We start from the raw sequence: 24,605 nt of genomic DNA on the forward strand, positions 1-24,605 counted from the left end.
GCAGCAGGAAACCTTGCTTGCCCGCGCGATTGCGCCTAGATCCCGATAAGGCGGGCCAGGCGTGACACTCTCCGGTCTCTTGTTCCGCCGAGGCGGGCAAGCGATTCTCGGGTGATCTGTTTTTCCCTCTCCTTTTGTTTTTATCTGCTCGTTCTGGGTCCAAGTTCGACATTCGCCACCAGTTGAGCGAAGTCGGTCGTTGAGGAAGGACGTGTTTTTCAGTGGCTAGTGGTCAGAAATATTTGTAAACAAAAGTGTTGTTCATTGGTGCAGTGTTTGTTCCGGTTGTGTATGTGTAAGTCGCTCAGGCTAACGACTACCAATAGCGGGCCTCGGAGAGAGAGGTAGAATCAAATTGAACGAAAATTTTCACCGCCTGTCCATTCATTCATAACACTACACAGACAGAGCTAGGCCTAGGCACACGGATGACGAATCGGCAGTAAAATCCGCGAGAATTACAATAATCATGAAGTGCTGGCGAAGTAGGCTGGTGGTAAATAGTTTGATACTACTGGCGATAACCCTATCGACGACGGTAGTGCGCAGTCAAGAAGAACAGCAGCAGCAGCAGCAGGATGGCGGTGGCAGTGGAAGCATTGCATCAAACACCGATGATGTGAAGGTAAGGAGAAAAGTAGAAAATAGCTGCCTATCTTCGTATATATGGATGTTTGTAGGTAATTAATGCTAATTCTAAACAGCTGGTTTGGTGGCAAATAGCTTTCTTCCTTAGAGAATATGAATTCGCTCAAGGCGCTGTAAGGCATTGCTAGTGTACAACGTAATATATCATAATCTATCAAGGAAACGATCTTCGATATATATGGCTTCTGCTGCGCCTTTGTGTTGAAGGTCTTATTTATCCTACGTAAAACGAAAAGTCAGGGGTATCTGTCTTTTTTTTCACTCCCATCGAACAAAGCGGCGAACGCTAGGTATTTATCTTGTTGTTGGTTGGACAAAACATAACTGTATTTATCTGTCTGTCTTTGTCGGCGATATGTTTTCCTTTTCAATTTGCGATGATAAGAGGTTCTCCGCCTACAGGACGATACAAACTTTCAAACTTGTTATTGAACAGCAACACAAATAATCTCCTATGTATTGCTAACAAACGAGAAACTGCCAGCAGGCCAAGGAATGACACATAAGTTGCTTTTCCTGATCGTGTTCTACTCTTTTAGGGAAACCCCAAACCCATTTGCTACATATATCGAAGGTTGATGATCTCATTCGCCTGTGTTCCTTTGTGAGTGGTTTTCGTGATTTTGAAGGCACACTTTCTATCCATTTAGCACGTTCGGATACGTGGTGGTCATACTCCGGCTAGGCTGTGTATTGTTTTGTTGCAGAGTCAACACATTTATTGCGCTGTATAGTATGACACTGTGAGGTAAGACAGGCAATTACTTGTGGCAGAAATTAAAAAAAAAAACTTGCACTTCATTAGTTATGCAGATATTGAAATTAATTTTCACAGCAATCATATGTAGTAGATTTCTTGTTCAAGTTCAACTAAAGATGTACTGGGATAAGAAATAATGACATCATCGTACTATTTTAATAATATTTATCCACACTCTTTCGCGAAAGTTGGTCGTCGAAATGTTCCAGTTGAGACGTTACAGTCATGACAAATATGAACAAATCAAGATTTCCAATCAAGCCTTATCCATCTGCACAAGTTTGCCAAAGACAGCAACCTTCTTCTACCTAGACGAACTCTCACGATAAATCAAGCAATTATAAAACCTGGCGGCACACTAATGCCGCCTGGTGAGGGAATTAAGAATTATGCTGTTCATCTTCCAAAAGACCTTGCCCATTTGAACAACTTGGCTAAAGACAGCAGGCAATTAAAAGACAAATGGCACACTAGTCTTGATGAGTTAAAAGGAAAACCGGTGATTCAGGTTTGAAGGAACAAAGTGGAATGAACGTTTATTCTCTAAATACTTGTTAACGTAACAAAATCGCGGGTTTTCACTCCTCCCTAATCCGCGATGCCTAAGAATTGGTTGGTTTGCGGTCTAGATGTATTCGAACTTTACTGTTGGCTGCTGCAATGCTTCGTGGTAGCGAATACTAACATGCTTCGTTCTTGGATTATACGAACCATTGTTCGCGATGCTGATTGCCGACTGATTATCGCAGTAGATTGGCATTGCTTCAACTTCTGTTAGCTCCGAACGCAGATTCTTGAATGACCCGCGAAATTGCCATGAATTCCGCCTCGCATGATGAAAGGGCTACGCTTCTTCGCATTTCAGGATATTGCAGCCCCTTGCATGGTGAACAAGTAACCTGTTGTCGATCTTCTATCATCAGGATCTCCTCCCCAATCGGCATCGCTATACCCTTGAAGCCCTTCAGTTTCGGCTTTAGTATACAGTAACCTTTTCTGCGCTGTTCCCTTCAGGTATAGGATGATACGCTTGGTTGCTTCCTAATGTTGTCTACCAGAGTTGGCAGAGAAGTTGTTCACAGCATTCGCAGCGTAGGCAATATCTGATCGACTAGTTTGCGCTACACAGAAATAACAAATTACCCAAATTAGGGTTCTTTTGACTCAACCTCGAAGTTCCGTACACAGCAAAAAAAAAATGTAATATCGATCAACGCAATTCAAGCTGATGTATGAAATAATGATGTAATAGCAAAAAGCAGATACAATATTACATCAATGGATGTAATTTTGTTCGCAAAATCGATGTACATCGTACAATGTGATATTACACAACCGAAAAAATTGACCAGGTTGCAGCAGTTTGGATGTAATATTCAACATCTTTTTTTGCTGTGTACGAGAAGCTAATTTTGGGTAAAAATAAAAAAAAACCTAATTTTGGTTAAATGATCTAGAAGACTGCAGTAGGTAAATTTGACCAATTAGGAAAAACCTAATTTTGGGTAAATTTAACTTAACGATAGGTTATTTTACCTGGCACTTTTCCGAATAAAAAAAAACCTAGCGTTTGGGTCGGATTAACTCAACTATGGGTTATTTTACTGGGATTTTGTTCAGATAAATAACCTATTTTTAAGTAAAATTAACCCAACGGTACGTTATTTTCCCGGAAAACAAATTATTAAAGAAAAGGACGCTTGCCATATAACGAGCACGTAATTATTCCTAATGTTAAAAATCATAATCAATAAAATCCGTGAAGACAATAACAAATATATTATTCATTTTTCCACAACCGATGGTGTCGAAGGAACCGGCTCACGGGGGAATAACAGAACGGATGGCTTCTACGGCACACCCGGGTCTCCAGAAAGAACCAGATCAACAGTCGTGGTGGAAGCTGCAAGTACTGGGGTCACATTGCGAATCTCGAAACGAAAGACTTTTTGTACGAACGCTTGTATGAAAAAGTTTTTCGTTTCGAGATGCGCAATGTGGCAAAAAAATTATGCGAAAGAAACGAAATTAATATACGTCGAGTTCGGAATCGAACAACCGAAGGTCTCGAACGAGGTCTCATACGAACCAGTTCACGGGGGAATAACAGAACGGTAGAAAAACTTCCGGACGTCACACGCGTTCAGAGCTGGTAGCAGCTAGGGTGACCAGTGAACCGCAAAACTTTAGAGTACCAGGAAAACTATTGGGAAATGCTTTCAATTTCGATTAAAAATTGGGGAAAATATACCTCCTTTCCCAGAAAATAAATTGTAAACCTTAGAAACTTTCAAAAGGTATTTATCTGTAATAGATTTTCAAAAGTCTTTCAAGGATAATTAAGAACTTTAAAAAATCCCAAATAAATTTTAAGAGAATTTTAAAGGATTCTAGGAATGACAACAAGATATATCAGATAAGAATACCAAAGTACAGACTACGAAAGTCTAATGTAAAATCTAGTGTTCTGAGAACTGATTTCTTCATCTCCGCTTAACTCTTAAGTCAGATTTATTTATATAGTTAAACTTGGCTTAACACATACGAGCGTCGCTTTGGATTATTATTTAAATTATTAGAGACGCAAAATTCAGCTCCGAAACAATTTTGGAAATAATACCCAAGCCGCACACTTCTATCTAAATGAGTTGCTGCAACTTGATTGTGACTGGAATAAGTTGCACACAAGTAACCTCAATTTTTCAGTGACAAGCGTGTTGCTAGGGTATAATTGAGGGTGGATTTTAACGAGAGTTCTGAGAAGAATTCTATGATGATTGGATGAGGATTCTGATAAGAAATTAAATAAGAATTCAAAATTATTTCTGAAATTTTGCTTAAGGGAGCTTTGACGAAAATTCCATGAAAATCCCGTGAACTCCAAAAATGGTCTGTACGGATAGTTCTAAATGAATTCTGGGGTAATTTCTGAAGATACTTGCAATACACACTTAGCTACGATTACCTAAAATTATCGGTATTTTTACCGATAAAAATCGTTACTTTTTACTTTAAATAGGCTATTTTTTAGTATAATTTAGGTAATTTTTAACGTTAATTATTGGTAATCCATGATAACCGATAATTTAGGTATGTGCACTTTCTTCGATTATCAGTAATTTTTACCGTTATCTAGGTAATCTTTACCGACTTTAACGTATGTGAATCTTAACGTGTAGAATTCTAAAGAGTTCGAAATAAATTCCGAGAAAAATTCCAATGGAATCGAATTTTGAGGGTTCAATCTCAAAGGAATTCCGAGAAGAGTTTCAAAGTTATTCTGTGATGGATTTCTGTTTTGAGAATTCTGAGGAAATACTATGGGAATTCTAAGGAGAATGAATGCCGAGGAGAAGTCCAAAGTTATTCTAAGCAGAAATTTATTAAATTTCTGAGGTTAAGTGATAATTCTAAGGAGCAGCGAGCAAGGACAATTTTGAGGATTGTACGAAACGGGTACTTGTTTACGTCAGATGGCGACTTGAGTGTGAAACAATCGATAGAACTGTTTCCGCACATCGGAGGTACATGAGCAAATCGGTGATCATTCCTTTTGCCAGTGGCGGCAGGGGGAAACACCCCTCACCATCCCTCATTACCGGATGAGCTTGGTAAAGGAGATGCTCTACTCGATTCGTACCTTCCTCAAAACTTTCCTTTGTTCGCTTTCTACTTTCAATATACAAACTTCACACTGCCTTACTATATCGGAACTATCAACTCTTTACTTTCATCTCCTCATCATCAAATGTCCACTTTAATTCTGATATTCGATATTAAAAAATTCCAGCTACGAAAATAATCTATTTCCTAGAATTTTGTTGATTGTTTTGCAATGAATTTCAAGAATGCAATATTATTTTTGTAAAAGCTCTCTTTTGCCTCTAAGTTTAAGAGAAGGAAAATTATTCTAAAAAAGTTCTTGAGATCATTCTGAAGAAATTCTGTGAAAAGTTCTTAGCGAATTATCAAAGTTATCTACCTAGATATATCAAAATTTTAAACATTTCGAACGCAAAATCAAGTTCAAGCTCATACAAAAAATAGGAATTACTATTTGCTAGGCATCATGTATAACGTAAGCAAAAGTAAATTATTCAAATCACTTCTAAAGCACTTCACAGGAGATTCCGTTGTGAGATTCGAATAAATTAGAGGAATTTATGAAATTTGAATTTAAGTTCTAAGACATAACAAGTTTATTCCAATACCAAACCGTATTTTAATTTCTTAGTTACCATGTAAATGGTTACTTATTAATTATTTACAAGTCACTATTTGGTCACTATTTCCGTAATTTTAGTCACTAAAGTCACTACTAATATATCGCATCAGCACTACCAGCCCTGCGCGTTGAACTTCATTCGAAGGGAGCAAAATCACAAATGGCGTCGTCGTGGCATTATTTTCATCCAACTCAGAGTTATTTTCACTCAACGCAAGCTTTATAGTAAGTTACTCAGCGTTGAGTAAATTTAGGCCCACCAAATTTCCGTTTTGTTTTTACTCATCGTTAGGTAATATACACTGATAAATTGAACTATTCCCATTTTGCTTGAAATTTAATCAATTTGACATTAAACTCAGTTTAATCATATCAAATGATTAAAAATTAATCCTCTCTTTCTAAAAAATAAGCATCTGATATGAATCCCAGTTTAATCATGGTTGATTAGATTGTAGATTATCTTTTTTTGAATAACTTTTAATCATTTTTGATTCTATTTTAATAATTTTTGATTGAATTTTAATCTTTTTTGATTATGTATCAGTATTGAAAAAGAATAAAATTTAATACTGAAAAGATTATTTCGATTTTAATCATACATGACTACTACCGAAGTAATCATGGCTCGGACTCAATAAGGTGAAGCGGGAATCTGCATACTTTTTAAGCTTTTTTGATTTAATTTATCTTTGAGTGTACGTATTACTCAACCGTTGAGTTTAAATTAACCATCATAACACATTGATTTTTACCCAATGAGATACTATAACGGTTTTCCTTAATTTTGGGTTGTTTAAACTCAAGCTTTGGGTAAGTTTCATTTTCTGTGTACATATGACAAACAGATCGACAGTGAGCATGCATAAGGGCGTATACGCGATGATCGATTCTCTTCATCGTTTTTCTCTTTGCATTGCTACAGCTAAGCGAAACAATTTTGTAGAATTTGTTCAATGTAGAGTTGTAATAGGTTGTATTGGCTTTCAAAAGCAACAACAAACGCACCGACAAACGTTAAATCTAGCGAGTTATTAAGAAAAGAGAAAATCGATGAAGAGAATCGATCATCGCGTATACGCCCTTATGAATGCTCACTGTCGAGATAACACTGCTTCTTTGAAGGGTACTCTTGACTAAAGCCCTACAGTACTGTAGGGCTTTACTCTTGACATCTGTGCTGCCTCCTCAGCCGTTTTGGGCTGGGGTGGGACGTGCTGTCAAATCAGCCTAATGATCATTCTTGTATGAAATTGGTTCCAAACGTAAACAAACCCTGTAGGTTTCTTATGGCTTGTTTACGTTTGGAACCAGTTACGCGAGGTAGGCGACGATTGTTTGTATTTGACATCCACCTCCCCCCTTGGTAAACATGCATTTACCCAAATCTGGGTGAACGTACTTGTGACAGAAACTGAATTTAGCCGCTAGTCCACTGCTGGCGGCACACTATCGAGTGCAGTAGACGGCGATGAACTGGACGTATCCAGTCGACGACTCCACCTCCACACCAAGGGCCTCGATGATAGAGATGCGGATATGGGACAGAGTGTGGTATTTTATTCCTTTCTTGACGACGACCGCAACACTACCCCCCCTGGAGCTGTCGCCGGACTTTAAATAGGTCTCTGATAGGAGGCCCACGTCGATACTATGCTTGCGGAGGAAGTCAGCAAGCGTTTTGTACTGGTGGTTGTCTTCAGAATCCAGGGGGAATGGAGAGCTTTGTCCAGCTGAGGCACCAGACGTTTCTTGACGGGGGCCGTATTGCACCCGTGGATTTCCTTGACCGTGTTGCGTAACACGAAGAGGCGGGAAGTTCTCCACCCTGAATGCTGGAGTGTTTTCCTTCTTCCATCCTGGTTGGCTTTGTTGGAGATCAGTAAGCCATGAAGCGAGATCGGAGAAAATTTTGATTCCCTCAACAACCATTGTTAATTGAAGATCAATAAAAAATTTGTTACCCCGTAAATTTGACTGTGTGTTTGATTCCTCTACACAGTTTTATAAGAATCTGTGTCCAAGAGTTCAAGACCAAGCGTGTGAAGAAGAGTCCGTTCCGTCTTCAGGTTAGCGAACTGTCGGCGTGAGTCCGAACCAGCCGCCTGAAACATTGGTCCTTCGAAAACCAACTTCCAGTTTATATGGAAGATTCCTGCATCGGCCTAAACGTTGTTACGCAGGTACAGTCCCAAAAAACCTCGAAAACTACTATTACCAAATTCCAAACCTAGAACGAAAAGACACAATGCAACGTACTCCGGTCAGACAAAATGTGCTATCTGAGGAGTCTCGTCGTGTCACTGATTCTGTTAGGAACAAGCAAAACGAAGCCGGTAATGTTAATTCGGCCCCACAATCATTAAGAAGTTGCGTTTCGGTTAGTGGCGCTAGCAAACGATCGCATAGAAGCAGGATGTCAGCAGCTAGCAAAGCGCAAAGTCAAATTAGAGCATTGGAACTTGTCGACGAACTTGAAGAACAGGAACTGCGTGCCTCTTTATAGCAGGATAAAATTCTGGCTGAACAGCGTTTGGAGGCTCTCAACATCCAGAAAGAGTTGGAGCTCAATAGAGAACCCGAAAAAGACAGAATTCATCAAGAAAAAACGCGAACGAGCAATTCAAATCAATGAGCTGCGTTCCCGTTCGGGAGCCTCAAGTTGTAATTCTGTGCAACGTGTACAGGACTGGGTAAATGCAAACGAGTATCCAGTGCAAGATTCCGAGCACCGTACTGAAAATATTCAGCCTGAAGTAGCAGGTAACGGTATGAACGAAGTTCTCAGTCAAGCATTCAAGGCTCTTCAAAGTCGAAATGTAAGAGATTTACCGCCGTTTTCTGGAAACATTATGGACTGGCCAATTTTTGAAAACCAGTTCAAGACGTCCACCAGTGCAAGCTGACGGACAGACAAAATCTCAGGAGATTGAACATCGCATTGCAAGGTAAAGCTCGTAGAACTGTGGAGTCTCTGCTGTCTGCTCCAGAAAACGTTGGTCTGATAATGAAGATGCTGAAATCGAATTTTGGACGCACCGAGTGGGTGGTGGCTAACAGAATGGAACTGCTCAGAAACCTGGATTCTGTCAAGGACGGCAAGCAAATGTGGGTGCGGCACAAGACTTTGTTGCTAAAAGAGGACAAGATGGCCGATTTCGAAGCATTTTCGCGTTGGTTGGAGGATGAAATGGAAATCCAATTGGCAAGTATCAATCCCCATTTCTTTGGCAAAAAGGATCGCAAGGATCAGCAATTCGTGCCGGTCACAAGATCAAAGCCACCTGTTCTGAACGTCAACACTCGTGAAACAAACCAGAGAGGAAATTGTCCTTTATGCAACTCGAACGATCATTTCAGCCTGGCAAAGTGTGAGCAGTTTGCTAAACTTTCCGTAGAGCAACGTCGATCTGCTGCGAGATCCTGCAACGTATGTTATGTGTGTTTGAAGCAAGACCATTCCCGTCGTGACTGCCGATCTGATAGAACCTGTTCGGTGTGTGACAAGAATCACCATGAATTGGTACATTCGGATAAGGAATACAAGAAACCAGTACGCATGTTCGAGAAGAAAACTACCGAAGATCTTTGCCATGTAAACGGTAGAAGCGTGAACACTCTTCTTCGTGTCGGAAAAGTTAGGATTCGTAGCAACGGTGCAGTCCAGGACGTATTTGCTCTGTTCGACGAAGGATCTTCTCTGTCCATGATCGATACGGAACTTGCTGAACAAATGGAACTACGCGGTCCAATATCTCCTGTAACGTACCGCTGGACGAATGGAATTTCGCATAAGGATGATGAGTCAATGCTACTGTCTCTCCATATTGCTGGACCAAACAAATAAGCTAAGTGGTATGAAATGGACAACGTACGGACTATCAGCAACATCAAACTACCACGAGTAAGCATCCATATTGAAAGGATTAAAAGATTGTATCCACTTCTGGATGAAGACAAACTGATCGCCATACAGAATGCTGATCGGTTCCAACGACGCTGGTCTAATAGTCCCTTTGAAAACTCTGCAGTATTCAACAAGAGGTTTGCAATTGACGCGCTGTCATCTTGGTTGGACAATCCATGGTGAAATCGAACCTGCAACAGTGGATATTGCTGACCAATTTCACGTTTTCCTCTGCAGCAACGATCAGGACCTGGAACTTACAGAGCTGATAAAGGAGATTTACAAGGTTGAAGATTTTGGCATCAAACAGACCCAACAGGGTCCAAAGATGTCTGAAGAAGACGAGAGAGCTTTGGATATCATGAACCGGACACTGAAACGTTGTGGAGATCGGTTTGAGGTTGGTCAAGTGTATAAATACAACAACTTCACGTTCCCAGACAGCAAGCCTCAAGCACTTCGTCGTCTGGCTATTTTGGAAAAGAAGATGGACGCTGACCCGAAGTTTGCCGAGCAGTATTGTCAGAAGATCAATGATTACGTTGCAAAGGGCTATGCAAGGAAGCTGAAACCTGAAGAGCTAGCTGAAACACCCAATACTTGGTATCTGCCGCATTTTAGCGTTGTGAGTGCTAGCAAATTTCGATTGGTAATGGACGCCAAAGCCAAGTCTCATGGTTTCTCCTTGAATGATTTGTTGCTGAAAGGACCAGATTTCGTTCCATCTTTGACTGGAGTACTGATGAGAGGTAGGCAGAAAAAGGTCGCTTTCATGGCAGACATCAAAGAAATGTTTCACCAAGATGTAACAAGTACGCTGTTGCATTTATTTATTTAATTATTTATTTGCACAGAATTCCTATTTATACAATTTACAACATTTAATTATATTGCATTAACTTTCGTTTTTCAAATAAACCCATAAATTTGTTCACCGCCAAGGAACGCACATCCACTTAAGTAGAGTTACACTTGTCATACAAAAAAAAGTAATGAGTTCCCTACGTTCAGATTGAAGCGCAAATTCAAATATTATAAAGCCTGTCGAGCTTGCCGACGCTACGAAGTTACAGCGTCGTAAGGTGGACATCGACCCGCCAGATTTCCATTGAAAATGCAATGACCTTTTTCCGTTCGGCTTTGCGCACTCCTACCGAATTTCGGGGAGAGAGATGACTGGACTCTGAATAGTCCGTTGGAAGAGATGCTGCAAGGCACTAATAATCGGGTGCACAATTGCGAGAGTTTGGTGGTCGTGAAATTGGGTGTCGTCCAAGTTCGCGACTTCCCGGGCAAAGGTCACAATCTAGCGGCTATCTGAGGAATTCCTCAGCTTTGATCGTCCACTTCGAATCGATCTGTGGAAGAGGCAAGAGTGGTCGGTGTTTTGTCTCGTGTCGTGGTGTGATTAAAAAGGTAGTTTGCGACATGAACTTTCTTTATTAGATTGTTAATTTCAATTCTTTCCCAGTAGTGTTACCTTAGTGTAAAACCCTAGCAAGCTAGTTAGTAGGCGGCAAAGTGTGTGTCTCGAAGAAAGTACAAGGTAAAGTGAGCGTTTATCGACCGTTAGACCAGGTCAACTGATTAGCGTGTGCGTGCGGGTATAATCCAACAGGTTCGTGGCAGCGGAGGCCATTTGCCGTCACACCACCCTATTGTCAGAGACCGCTTTTGACCCCACCTATCGGTTTCGGAGGATTCCCGGGGCACACGTGGCCGGAAGAGGGTCGCTATCGCCAATTTGCGCGCCCTGGACAGGCAGGCCAATACTCGTCCCATCTGTAGTCATCGAACAACAGAACAGCATACGTTGCACGTGTTCCAGTGTTCGGACGATCGAACGCATGTGCCGCGTTCAAGCGTAAGCCCGCGTTTCCGGTGAGTGAGACATTTCCAGCATCAGTCGATCGCATCCGCGATAGTTTCTGGGCCGAAGTAGTGCAATACGCAGCTTCGGTACCGCCGCCGTCTCCTCACCCATAGCACCGATGTAATTCCTAGGTTTTCGAGTGAGTACATGCATGTATATTTTTCGTTGTGAACGTCCATGCGCATGAGACAAACGAAAGCTTCGCGAAACATAACCGTCTTATAGAATGGGTTACACGAAGCCATCCGTCGGCCCATAAATTGTGTCATTGAATGGGTTAAACGTGAAGCCGAGAAACACCAGGAGAGCAGGAATCGTACGGAGGAAACTCGCACCGAACACACGTATGGGAGAAGAATGAATAGTGCACACGCTAGGGAGTAGGATAGATGGTATGATAGAGGGAAAGGAAAGAACAAAGACCTAGGCAAACAGACATGTAGGGAGCAGGTGAAATACAATCCGTACCGAATAAATAGAATGGGAGCTTTTCTCTTAACTTTGTAGTTGAGCTTTGCTAGTACGGTGACAATTGTCATGTTCCGTAATAAATACAGTTAACCCCCTAAAGCCATGGTTTTTTGGATAGCGTACCATTGATGAACTGCCGAGTTAACTTCTTATGAAGGATTTTCATGTCGTTTCGTGTTCGTTTCCTGTAGTTTCGTAGAGTCAATTTACTGGGGAAGTCAGCCCTGAATCTGACATTTATTGTGCCGGCAACTCTCCAATCTTTTCGGATTGGTTCGTTTGGACTTTCAGGCTGGGCCTGTGATGAGAACAACCCCTAACGAGATTTTTGGTTCGGACGAATTGTCGGTCTTGTGCACACGTAATTGTTAGTGTTTTGTAGAGTTTCTGGACAACGGTAATTTTAGTCAGCCAGTCAGCTTTCTTCCCGTATTCGGGACATATTGACCCAATCCCTTGGATGGTCTCAGGCCGGGCAAACCTACAATCTGCTGGGTGGTCTCCTTCTAGGAGTGGCGCTTAAGCCACCCATCTAACAAACGGAAAGCTTGACGGGCTGGCGGGTTACAAAGTGCTTATTCGATGGCTGGATCAAAACTCTCAGCGTTTCTTCTGGCGTGGCATGGACCGTACTTCAGCTCCCGCAGTATACGTGATGGTGGCTAAGATTTTCGGTGCTGTGTCATCTCCTTCGATTGCACAGTTTATAAAGAATTTCAACTGACACCGAAAAAGAAGCAATTGAACTAGCAAAGAATGTTATCGAGGCACACAAACAAGTAAAATTTGTCTCCAACTCCAATGCAGTGCTGGAAACTCTTGATCCATCAATGAGAGCTGAACCGAGTGCGGATGTTCGTGTCCTCAGTCTACAATGGCATCTTGGTACCGATGAACTCGTTTTCCCCTTGGACTTTCCGAAGCTTGATATAGCTTTCCGTTCCGGAGTTCCTTTACTCATCGCTGAGTTCCTGCACTTTTGGCGATTATGAGTGAACTAAACTCAAATTTGAGTCGTTCTCATTCGCCGTGAAGTTAGGGAACTGTCAAAATTGCGATTGAGGGATAGGACATCGACCTGTACGCTACACACGGTAACCGCAAAATACCCAATAATGACTACAAAGTAAGCATTTTCGAGGGAAACTGGGACTACCCATTAAATGAGTAAAATTTTACCCATTTATGAGTAATTACAACTACAAAAACAAGTAGTAAGTATTCATTTTTGAATAACAAATACTCATAAATGGGTAATATTTTTACTCATTTAATGGGTAGTCCTAGAAACACTGGAATAAGAGACCAGCGGAGAAAAAAAAACATGAATTTGGCAACAAGATAAACATCAAAGCAATCCTGGCATCACTTGCATTTGTAACTGCTTGCGAGTGACTTCGCCAATGCACCGACGATCGAGTTCATGAGTGATTGTTAAACGATTTTAATACTCCTCCCTAATTGAAGCAAACCATTTGTAAACATTGCAGATTGGAACCGCTTTTGACAGTTCGATTGGAATCATAACAGTGTCTCCGCTGGTCTCTTATTCCAGTGTTTCTAGGTAGTCCCAGTCTCCCTCGAAAATACTTACTTTGTAGTCATTATTGGGTACTTTGCGGTTACCGTGCACTGAGGCTGTGAACCATTTGCCGAGTTAAATTTAACTCGTGGTTATAAGTGACATTTCGAAAGTTATTTTCTATGTTCGAAAATCCCCGTGCTGTCGATCGACCGGTTTTCGAGCCACGGTTGTCAAAATTTAACTTCTTGTCTGTCAGAAATAACCATGCTCGGATAGCAGGGTTAGGCTGTGAACCATTTGCCGAGTTAAATTTAACTCGTGGTTAAAAATGACATTTCGAAAGTTATTTCTTATGTTCGAAAATCCCCGTGCTGTCGATCGACCGGTTTTCGAGCCACGGTCGTCAAAATTTAACTTCTTGTCTGTCAGAAATAACCATGCTCGGATAGCAGGGTTAATCGATAACTTTCCATCTGTCAAATTTTAACCAAAAGTTAAAATAATCCACCAAATGGTTCAGAGCCTTAATCGATAACTTTTCATCTGTCAAATTTTAACTAAAAGTTAGGCTGTGAACCATTTGCCGAGTTAAATTTAACTCGTGGTTAAAAGTGACATTTCGAAAGTTATTTTCTATGTTCGAAAATCCCCGTGCTGTCGATCGACCGGTTTTCGAGCCACGGTTGTCAAAATTTAACTTCTTGTCTGTCAGAAATAACCATGCTCGGATAGCAGGGTTAGGCTGTGAACCATTTGCCGAGTTAAATTTAACTCGTGGTTAAAAATGACATTTCGAAAGTTATTTCTTATGTTCGAAAATCCCCGTGCTGTCGATCGACCGGTTTTCGAGCCACGGTTGTCAAAATTTAACTTCTTGTCTGTCAGAAATAACCATGCTCGGATAGCAGGGTTAATCGATAACTTTTCATCTGTCAAATTTTAACCAAAAGTTAAAATAATCCACCAAATGGTTCAGAGCCTTAAAATAATCCACCAAATGGTTCAGAGCCTGAGGCTGTGTTCCATTTGGAAAATTTTCACTTAGATTTGACACTTCGAAAATAAATTAAGATGTTCGAAAATCCCTCTGTTGTTGATCGGCCGATTTTCGAGAAAGCGTCTGTCAAAATTTATTCCTTGTCTGTCAGAAATAAGTCTGCTGGAATCAAGGGGGGGAGGTGGCTGTCAAATACGAACAATCTTCGCCTACCTCGCATAACTGGTTCCAAACGTAAACAAGCCATAAGAAACCTACAGCGTTTGTTTACGTTTGGAACCAGTTTCATACAAGATGATCAGTAGGCTGATTTGACAGCACGTCCCCCCCAGGCTGGAATAGCAGGTTTATTTGAAAATTTTCCATCTGTCAAATTTAAGTAAAAATTCACCAAATGGAACACAGCCTGAATCTAAAATACAGGTATTCAAGATTTTTCACTTAACAGTTACTCTTCAACGCTCTGGACTTTCAAATACAGTTATCATGACTGATTGGAAATCAGGTTTGGAATGAGAATCGTTTTCGGGATGAGACCGTCGAGACATTACTTACAAAGGCTGCAGTGGATTCCCGGACATGCTGAAAATTATGGAAACGATATTGCGAACCAGTTAGTAAAACCAGTTTTGGAACAACAAAAATGACGTTGAAAACTATTTCCATCGATGGGATGATAACGATGATCAACAGTGGTACCTTGAATATGCAGCAGTCAGTGGAAAAGGCCGTAAATACTTTCAGTTCCAGAATACGATTCCGGCTGAGCTCTGGTATTACAAAGCACAGCTCACTAATTTTGAAACTCGCACTCTAAGGCTCTGAACCATTTGGTGGATTATTTTAACTTTTGGTTAAAATTTGACAGATGGAAAGTTATCGATTAACCCTGCTATCCGAGCGTGGTTATTTCTGACAGACAAGAAGTTAAATTTTGACGACCGTGGCTCGAAAACCGGTCGATCGACAGCACGGGGATTTTCGAACATAAGAAATAACTTTCGAAATGTCACTTTTAACTACGAGTTAAATTTAATTCGGCAAATGGGCAAATGGTTCACAGCCTAAATCGTTTCTTGGTCGGACATGAAGGTTGAACATTTTTCAAGAACAAAAAAAAAATTGCAGCGTCCCTTGTGGCTACACAAAAAGACGCGACGAGACCCTACAAAAATCAAATTTTACAACGACTTTCATCACTTCAAATATTGCCATTCGAAAAACCTTCTTCGATTACGAAAACGTTGTTACTCCATCGCAATAGCATAACAAGCAAATGTAACAATTATTACAATAATTCATACAGCTTCTTTATACGCAGGCACTGAACGCCGGCAAACGGCGGCAGAAGCATCAAATGTGGAAGCATTGCTTTCGGTTAGTTCTTATCAGTAATCGAACGCAGACAACTACAGCGGCGGTTGAATGATTGATACGAAGTGATGTTAAAATAACGTATGAGACTAATTTGCCATCGTTGTGGCCTAATTCCAGAGAGAATCGATCCGTCCGGCTCCTGAGAACGAAACACGAGAATGATTGTCTGCGGAAAGACGGACGGATGACTTGCGACAACGGGGCTTCAGCTGACTGATTACGATTGTTTGAATGATCTCATTCAAGCCGACCACTATAAGGATCCCCGCTCCCAAAGACATACGTGACATCGAACCGGTTTCCGTTGCCATTCCTACTACTCTATGCGAATCTATATACTACTTTCGTAAACCATATCACGAAGGCAATATGGCTTCGAATATGGTGCCTCCACTGTAATTCTGAAATAAACTTATCAATTTTGCGATCACTTACTCCATTGGCGATCAATTTACGGGCGCGTTTAATTGAATCGAGAATCGCGGACACGCTCAGCGAAACCGTAGCTGCGATCGTCACGCTGGCGTTCGGTTACGGATAGACACAATGACCGCGAGAATTTGTCAATTTGCATTTAATTGAACTTGCTTTGCTTCTTTTCTTTCTTTTTTCGGGACTTGGGAAACGTTATTGGGTTACGGAACGGTTTGCTGATTGCCGGCAAAAACAATGTAAACGATTCAATTGACTTGCAACAAGTGTTCAGCCGGAAGGCAATTACCAACGACGGTACGGAGTAACCTTTATTTGCATTACAAACAACGCGTTTGATTGAATGCGAGTTTGTTGTTTGCTAGAAGACTGTTGCGTCTGTTGGTACAGTTGCGGAAAGCAATTATTTAATGAGCGAGATTTTTTGAATCTGTAACTATCATCAACGAAAGGTTACTGCGATTAACGCATTTCTCTCCCCCTCCCCACTTAGGATTACTTGGCCACTGGACTACGTCTGGAACATGAACTCGTTAAGGAGCAGGCTGTGAGTTTCGTTTTTGCCCCGATATTCCATGGCATACTGCCTCTTTCATCTGTGACGTTAAAATGCGATGCGCGTTAAGACATTCAACCAAGCATGACTAATAGGGTTTCGCAATACATGTTGCCCCCATTGGCGACCGACCCGACTCGTGTTACTTATCAACCCCCATAAATAGGTTTCCATGCAAGTCTCGTGGTCAACTAAATCCACCGCTGATAACCCAATGAACAATCTGAGCTGCATGTAAACAGACTTCAAGTGGGTGATTCTCCAAACGAGCAAACAATCTCCAGCGTCACACTTTTTTATCATTCCTATCTCCCACCCCCTATGGCCTTATCAGTATGTTATGCGGAAGCGAAACCGGAAGAAAAATTGTTAATTTTGTGTGTGTTGATTGTTCATCTTAATTACACGGTTAAACCCAAACCACTCATCAAAACCTCATTTGTGCAGTAACTCCCTGAATTAGCCGAAGCGTAGAGTGTAGCATGCGGTGTCCCATCACTTCCACTTCAGCACCCGTAGTTCGAATGTGTGCGAGTGCGTACGTAAACGTGACTCCATCCGCCGTCAGTCGGACCCAACACGCTAAACTAACCAAGCACAAACCAAAAAAAAAAACTCTAATCAACTATCACTATGGGTATTTCGTTGGAAAACTAATCCCCAAACCATAGAGAGGTCAATCCTCGTTGAACCATATTCGTATTCGCCTTCTACAGGACCAACCTTCGGCTGGGACGAGCGGCGAAAACTTTGTCGCCATTCACGTAGATGCCTTGGGTGCGAAGGAACAGCTGCGTCCATCACTTCGTGGACTGTCCTACATTGCCATAAGTTTTCTACCGAAGGACCTGACCCTGGTTGAAGTCCTGTCGGCAACTCGCGAAGTTGTCGCTGGTGTTCGATACGATCTGCTAGTCAAGGCGCTCGATCGCGACCAGTTGGAGGTTCTCTGTAAGTTTACCGTACTGGAGAAGCCCTGGTTGACTACGGAGAGTGGAGACAAGTATCGTCTGTTGGAATATTCGAACTGCACATCAGGGGAAGAAACAACGGAAGAAGTTGAGGTAGTCACCAGGTTGAATCCAATCTTCGATCCCAATGTAAGATCTCAGCAAGAGATGAGTCCTTCGCGGTTTAAAGATTTGGTGAATCAGATCATTGTTGGCAGGAATGAGGCTAGTACTACCGCAGAAACGGAATTGCTGACTACGAGCACAACGACAGAAGAATCGACTGCTCCAGCGTTGAGCGGATCGGCTATGGATGTTCTGGATCAGTTGTTCATGTTTGGTAGTGAAGCTCAAGTGCCCCGAAGGATTTCAACAAATGCAGACGTACCCCAGCAGGAGATTGTTGAAGAGGTAATTGTTCCAAAGCGGGTAGAACAGTCCCAATCGGAGCTGCTGACGACAACGGAAGCTTCTCCGGAAACGACCACCATATCTCTGGACCAACAGGTCCAATCTACGTTCGAAGAAGTGTTCAAAACCCACCAGGAGATCCAGAAAGCGCTTGACGAAGTCATTCAGCGGGGAGGCGGTCGGGATGTTCAGCAAAAGTACGAACCAGTGTTCGCTTCGTTACTCGAGAAAGTCAAAACCAGCATCGACAACTACTACCGAACCACCCATCCGGAAGGGGGCGAAGCCAACGTAGACACGACGGCTTTTGTCATTAGGGACAACATGGCATCAGTTCGGAACACCACGCCAGCTAAACCAGTCGACGTTCAGAATTCTTCTGAAAGCGACGAAGACGACCAACAGCAGCAGAAGGTGATCCAGCCGGATTTTGATATGCTATCCCCGCAACAATCGGAGACACCGCCAAAGATCGATTCGGTAGTGATGCACTTTAGCGATGACAGCGACGACGGACAGCAACAGGAAGATGTTCAACGACCGCAATCGCGGGACGAATTAATGCGAGACTTGAACGCAGATGACTCCCAGCAGCAGCGTAACAAGCGGACACCCCACTCCGATTCCCACGAGCATGACTTCTACCATTCGCCGTTCGACAGCAGCAATTCCAGGGAATCCCATGAACACTACGGGCAGCAACCGTACTACGGCTTCAATCCTTACCCGGTGAATTCGTACAACTATCGAAGGAAGAGATTCGTCGAGATGGACTTGGAGAGCGAAACAGGCGATATGCAGAAGACGATCACCGAGGCGATCGAGATGTTGGACCATATGGATACGGATCTTTTCAAGCGAGTTCTGCTGGAGGTGATCAGCGTGAAGCAGATCAATCAGTTTAGCAGTGCGATCGAGCAAAAGGGCGATCTGTTTGTGGCACGTGTTGTCACTGCCAACTCGCACTGTATCGAGGAGGTGGACGATGTGACCAAATGCAAAGCACTGTTGATCGATGGGAGCAGCAAGTTCTGTACACTTGAGGTTTTGAATTGCCCCATTGCGATGGTTTTGAGGTTAGGTTTACAATTGAATCTTTTTGGTTTGCATTTATTTTACAGATTCGATCCAAAGGAGGCAAGGATGTTCGCCTGGTGCAGTCGGAGTGCGTTCCCAATAAGCTGCTGGGTGGTCACCATGAAGTGGATTTGTCCGAACCGGAACATCAGCAGCGTATTCAGGCCGGCTTGAAGGGGTACGCCAAGGGAAAGATGAGGTAAGTTGAAGTGGAGACGTACCAGGGACTATGAATCATTGCTTGTTCAATTCATTGTAGGTCTTCTCGGTTTGTAATCCGCTGCGGCACGGTCCAGATCGTAGCTGGAACGATCCATCGCTACACGGTGGATCTGGTGGACAAAAACGATCAAGTGACCAATACTTGCAACGTTAAGATCTACACGCCACTTCGAGATGCACCGGAGTACAGCTTCAATTGTCAGGAAGTGTCGAGTCGGGTCAGGCGGGACGTCGAACGTAAGAAGATTAGCAAGGGTCCGAAGACCGGTGCTCCATTGGAGTTGACTCCGGAAGAGTATGGCAAGCAGGAACACACAGATCGTATCCAGAGTATTCTGTTGTCATCCGGGGGTAGCAGTGAGCGGAAGTATCGCATTGTTGGAGCTACGCAACAGTTGGTGGCAGGTACCCTGTACACCTACAAGCTGGTCTTCACTGACGATCCGGATAAGAGTGTTTGCAAGTTGACATCCCACGAGCGACCGTGGTTGAAGGAGAAAAATCCCGCTGAAGCTCAGAAAGTTTCCTTCTCCTGCCCAGATGCACCGAAAAGTCAATCCAAGCGGTCGTTCTGCGTCGGATGCCCCGCAACACTGCCGCCGTCGGATCTGCAAGATTCTGAGCACAAGGAGCGAGTGAACAAGATTCTTCTGGCGAAGGTGCTCCAGTCGGAAGCAGACCTTCAATCTAAATCCCCGCAGATCATCAACGCCACCAGCCAGGTGGTGCAGGGAACACTGTACACTTACTTCGTCGGCTACGCCGATCAAGGTTCCCGTACGGTTTGCAAGCTAACCTCCTGGGAACGTCCGTGGTTGGATGCGGACGAAGCCTACGAGTACTCGGCCGAATGTGGTGCCCAACAGGACTCCAATTCTATTCGCAAGAGGAGAGGCAGGTCCCGAAATAAGCGGGCCTACGGATCATCCCGCGTGCTCACCGCGGAGGAACTGCAACAGGATGAACATGTCAATCGGATCAGGAAAATTCTTAACTCGGACTCCGGTGTCAACCCACAGTAAGTTGTCAGTTGATTGGGGGGGGGGAGTGGTTTACGGTGAAATCGCAATGCTGCTGTACAGATTTATTTAAAATCGGGAATCAGCAATCTGGTCTTGTTGGTGCAGGGGACGGAAACAGACTGTCTACTACCTGGAAAAAGCTAGAATCTTCAGGGAATTTTCAAATTCCTTTATCAAGCTAATTTTTAAGAATATAATGTATTGAAGTACGCCATAGTACATCAAAGTTTATCTTCCTCGCTAGTTACTCTTTAAACGAAATAATTCTGGAATCGGTTTATCTTCAGCATCATCATCAATTCTTAGGCCTGAATTGCGTTTTTTAGGTCTCTGGAACTTGGATAGTTTCTACCGATTTGAAACTTAATTTTTAGAAATTTTGAACTCAATTAAATCAAACTTAGAGAAATTTTCAAGAATCTGGAACGACTGTAAATATTCAAGACTACGAACATAGAATAATTTCCAAGAACTCAGATTTCAAATAAATTACGGTCTTTGCAAAAGTTTCAAAACTTTTAGACTCTAATGAATGCTAAATTTGCTAGGAATTTTCAGAGGATCTCTAGGAATCAGTTCAAGGGAATTCAGAGGAAAGTAACTGTTTAGATCTCCAGAAGCCTTCTGGAGGCTTTATGTGTTTAATCCAGATGTTTTGTGAGTAAACCTTCGATATCTGGATTAATATTATTAACTTTGAAGGCCTTACGAAGCTAAGTCTAGAGGTCTAACGAGTCATCTGTAACGGCCTGTATGCGATCCTATGCATTAATAACGGTTGTCTCTTCCACCAGCAACTTCCGAGATCTCACAGACTAGGTCTTCGTCTTCAGAAGCCTTCAGTGGTAATCTTACTTCCTAATATCGTATGGGTCAAGCCGGGAGGAAGCTTCTATCCTGACTCTAGACTTCGAAGGCCTTATGTGTTAAAGACAAAAAAGCTTAAGAGTTTATTCCAGAGGCTTTATGAGTCTAGTTTAAAGCCCTTGAGAGTCAACTTTAGACATATTTTTTGGGGTCAATCGCAGAGGAAAATGCGATGAAATTATGTGGAGAACTCCTAAGTAGTTCCGAGGTGAATCCTTAGAATGTCTGTTGGGTCCCTTTACTTGAAATGCTTTTGCACTTGACCCGTTAGAACTTTGGCCTCTAGGGTTGACCTGGTGAGTCTCAAATTTCCCACTTGGCCCTAGACAGAGCCTCCAACGAGCAATTTTCCATCCACAGAGACCCCAGGGTCATCAACGGTACCTATCAGCTGGTGGCCGGTAGCAGTTACACCTACTACATTGCGTACCCGGTGAATGGTGAAGATCGAGTCTGCTACCTGAATGCCTGGGAGAGACCGTGGCTGGAGGAGAAACATCCCTCCGAAGCGTACAAATACACGGTGAGATGTGCCGGAAACGATGAGAGCACTGTGGCCCGTTCCCGTCGGCATGCGAAGAAGACCGGTACCTCGAATGAGCTGTCCGCCGAGGATCTAAAGGACAAAAGCCACGTCGAGCGCATCAAAGCTGGACTGGTGGCGTACAATACGGAAAAATCCAAGTCGTACGAGTAAGTCTCCGAAAGGAATGTCGTTGAAATTCAATTTATCATACGTGACCTTTTTCAGCGAATTCGAAATCGTTAAGGGATCGGTCCAGCTGGTAGCCGGTTCCCTGTACAAGTACACATTCAAGGTGAAGAGCGAACCGGAGGTCATCTGTAAAATTTCCGTGTGGGAACGCGTCTGGTTGGACACACAGGATCAACGCAAGTACAACGTCAAGTGTGACGGAGACGATGAACCGGAACAGGAACAGAAGCTGGCCGCTTCCAAGCGTTCCGCACGATCCGTCCGCCCGAGGCAATCGGACTCCGAAGAAGGTCATTACTCGAAAGGCGAGGACCACGCTCGGCATCTGTTTGAGAAGTTCAAGGTGAAGCACAGCCGCGACTATCAGAGCACTTTGGAACACGAGATGAGATTCCGGATTTTCAAGAACAACCTGTTCAAGATTGAGCAGCTGAATAAGTACGAGCAGGGAACTGCCAAGTATGGCATCACGCATTTTGCCGATATGACCAGCGCCGAATATAGACAGAGAACAGGTCTGGTGATTCCAAGGGACGAGGAACGCAATCACGTAGGAAATTCCATGGCGAAGGTCGATGAGAATATGGATCTTCCGGATTCGTTCGATTGGAGACAACTGGGAGCCGTTTCACAGGTACGAGCTGTGTTAAATATGAATAACTCAGTTACTCAATCTTACAGTGTCTTCAAACATAGGTAAAAAACCAAGGCAACTGCGGTTCATGTTGGGCATTCAGCGTTGTCGGCAACATTGAAGGTCTTCACCAAGTCAAAACCAAGGTTCTGGAGGAGTATTCCGAGCAGGAACTGCTCGACTGCGATGCAGTCGACAGTGCCTGCCAGGGTGGATACATGGACGATGCCTACAAGTAAGTTTCTCCGTCCCAACTAGAGCCCTCTAAAACATCCCCTATAACATTTGCAAATCTTTTCAGAGCAATCGAGAAGATCGGAGGTCTGGAGCTGGAAGCCGAATACCCTTACATGGCAAAGAAGCAAAACACCTGTCACTACAACAGTACCAAGGTGCACGTTCGCGTCAAGGGAGCCGTCGATCTGCCGAAGAATGAAACCGCCATGGCTCAGTACCTGGTCGCCAACGGGCCCATCTCGATCGGACTGAACGCCAACGCCATGCAGTTCTATCGGGGAGGAATTTCGCACCCGTGGCGTCCGCTGTGCAGTAAGAAGAACCTGGACCACGGTGTACTGATCGTCGGTTACGGTGTGAAGGACTATCCGATGTTCAACAAAACGATGCCCTACTGGATCGTTAAGAACTCGTGGGGTCCCAAGTGGGGCGAGCAGGGCTACTACCGGATCTTCCGAGGTGATAACACCTGCGGTGTCAGCGAGATGGCATCGTCGGCTGTGCTAGAATAGACCACCCGCAGGTAGAGCAGTGGGGACAATAATGAGGGGAATCTATTTTCCAGCGAATGCTAGTTTCTAGAAAGCAATAATGAGTGTATTTTTAAATCTATCGACATATTCTCTTATCCATAATACTGTGCAGCAGTAACTGTAACTGTTCAATACTTCCCATGCTGTTTCGAGTGAAACGTGGCAAATTGCCGGTGTGTGTTATCAAGAGGAGCCGTATGACTACTCCCTAAAACCTAGGTTAGATAACGACCCTCAAAGCTACTGAATAATTACACTTGATAAGTAGAACCCTAATACTGTATGGAACGAATGGGGTTTCTCTTGTGAACAGAACTAATCAGAAAACTCCATTATAGAATGTTACAGGTGACCACTTTTTTCATAAGGGGCTGTTCATTTTAAAATATGTGATCGTTCTCCTTTGAATAGCGACAAGCGCTGCTTTGGTGGTGCGCTCATAGCCGTTGCCGAACGACATGGCAGCTCGCGCATTAATACGAACAATGGCAGGAGACTGGAGCAAGTCTGTGTTTCTGCCAATATTCGTGGTCGTCGATTCCTGATGTGCAATATCTACATTCCACCGGACAAAAGCCGTAATATCGATCTGATTGAAGAACACATCGCCACCGTTCGTGAACTCTGCGACAACGCTTCTCTGGATGTGTGCGGCGATTACAATCAACCTCGTACTGCCTGGTCTGAGGATAAAAATGGCATTCGTCTTGCTTCTTCGACGCTTTTGACTCCGGCGAGTACAGCGTTATTCGACGGTATGGACTTCTTGAACCTGAATCAAGTTAACGTGCAGCTGAATAATTTAGGTCGCACTCTCGATTTGGTTTTCTGCTGATGATCCATTGCTGCCAGTAGATCTGCACCACCCCCCACTTAATATTCGCGTTAATGTTGCAGCTGAATGTCCTAGGCCACTTCCGGTGGCAAATGAATTCGAAAGAGCACTCAACTACCGCAAAATCATGTTTGATGCACTTTTCGCTTAACTGTCAGGCCTCAGTGTCTACGACAGTGTGGATGTCCATGACATGGTCTCTAATTTTTGTGCCATCATCCGCCAATGGTTGAACTTAAACGTTCCTACGAAGAGAAAACCTGTATCTACTCCTTGGAGTACGCCCCTTCTTCGGAAATCTAAGAAAGAACGCAATCGGTGGCAACGTTAT

At 43.2% G+C, this 24,605-nt stretch overlaps 2 protein-coding genes and 1 long non-coding RNA gene across 4 annotated transcripts in view; 2 read left to right on the forward strand and 1 right to left on the reverse strand.

The window, feature by feature from the left end:
• Positions 1 to 24,605, forward strand: part of LOC135698325 (tRNA-specific adenosine deaminase 2) — a 151,409-nt gene that overhangs the window by 114,957 nt on the left and 11,847 nt on the right. The window lies entirely within an intron of this gene.
• On the forward strand, positions 200 to 23,717 carry LOC135698280 (uncharacterized). Of its 2 annotated transcripts, XM_065218171.1 has the most exons (9): positions 200 to 625; positions 16,709 to 16,762; positions 17,488 to 19,176; positions 19,254 to 19,408; positions 19,469 to 20,449; positions 21,681 to 22,013; positions 22,072 to 22,669; positions 22,732 to 22,904; positions 22,971 to 23,717. In XM_065218171.1, the coding sequence occupies exons 1-9, from the start codon at positions 470 to 472 to the stop codon at positions 23,416 to 23,418; spliced, it is 4,587 nt and encodes a 1,528-aa protein (XP_065074243.1). In that variant the 5' UTR covers positions 200 to 469; the 3' UTR covers positions 23,419 to 23,717. The 2 variants fall into 2 exon arrangements, with proteins under 2 accessions (XP_065074243.1, XP_065074244.1); XM_065218172.1 differs by lacking the exon at positions 16,709 to 16,762.
• On the reverse strand, positions 12,719 to 16,692 carry LOC135698281 (uncharacterized). Its single transcript, XR_010517470.1, has 3 exons — positions 15,471 to 16,692; positions 14,808 to 15,219; positions 12,719 to 12,969 (listed from the first exon to the last, which is right to left on the reverse strand). It is a non-coding gene; the product is annotated as an uncharacterized LOC135698281 (long non-coding RNA).

The sequence above is a fragment of the Ochlerotatus camptorhynchus genome, unplaced genomic scaffold, assembly GCF_037179485.1.
Source record: "Ochlerotatus camptorhynchus isolate MF236.1 unplaced genomic scaffold, CSIRO-AGI_Acam_v1.1 ptg000084l, whole genome shotgun sequence".
Classification (NCBI taxonomy): domain Eukaryota; kingdom Metazoa; phylum Arthropoda; class Insecta; order Diptera; family Culicidae; genus Ochlerotatus; species Ochlerotatus camptorhynchus.

Excerpts from the sequence above, each read along its gene's own strand:
- LOC135698280 (XM_065218171.1), top strand. The coding sequence starts at position 470 with ATGAAGTGCTGGCGAAGTAGGCTGGTGGTAAATAGTTTGATACTACTG. Across the intron at positions 19,409-19,468 it reads TACGCCAAGGGAAAGATGAG|GTCTTCTCGGTTTGTAATCC; the intron begins GTAAGTTGAAGT and ends AATTCATTGTAG. Across the intron at positions 22,670-22,731 it reads AACTGGGAGCCGTTTCACAG|GTAAAAAACCAAGGCAACTG; the intron begins GTACGAGCTGTG and ends CTTCAAACATAG.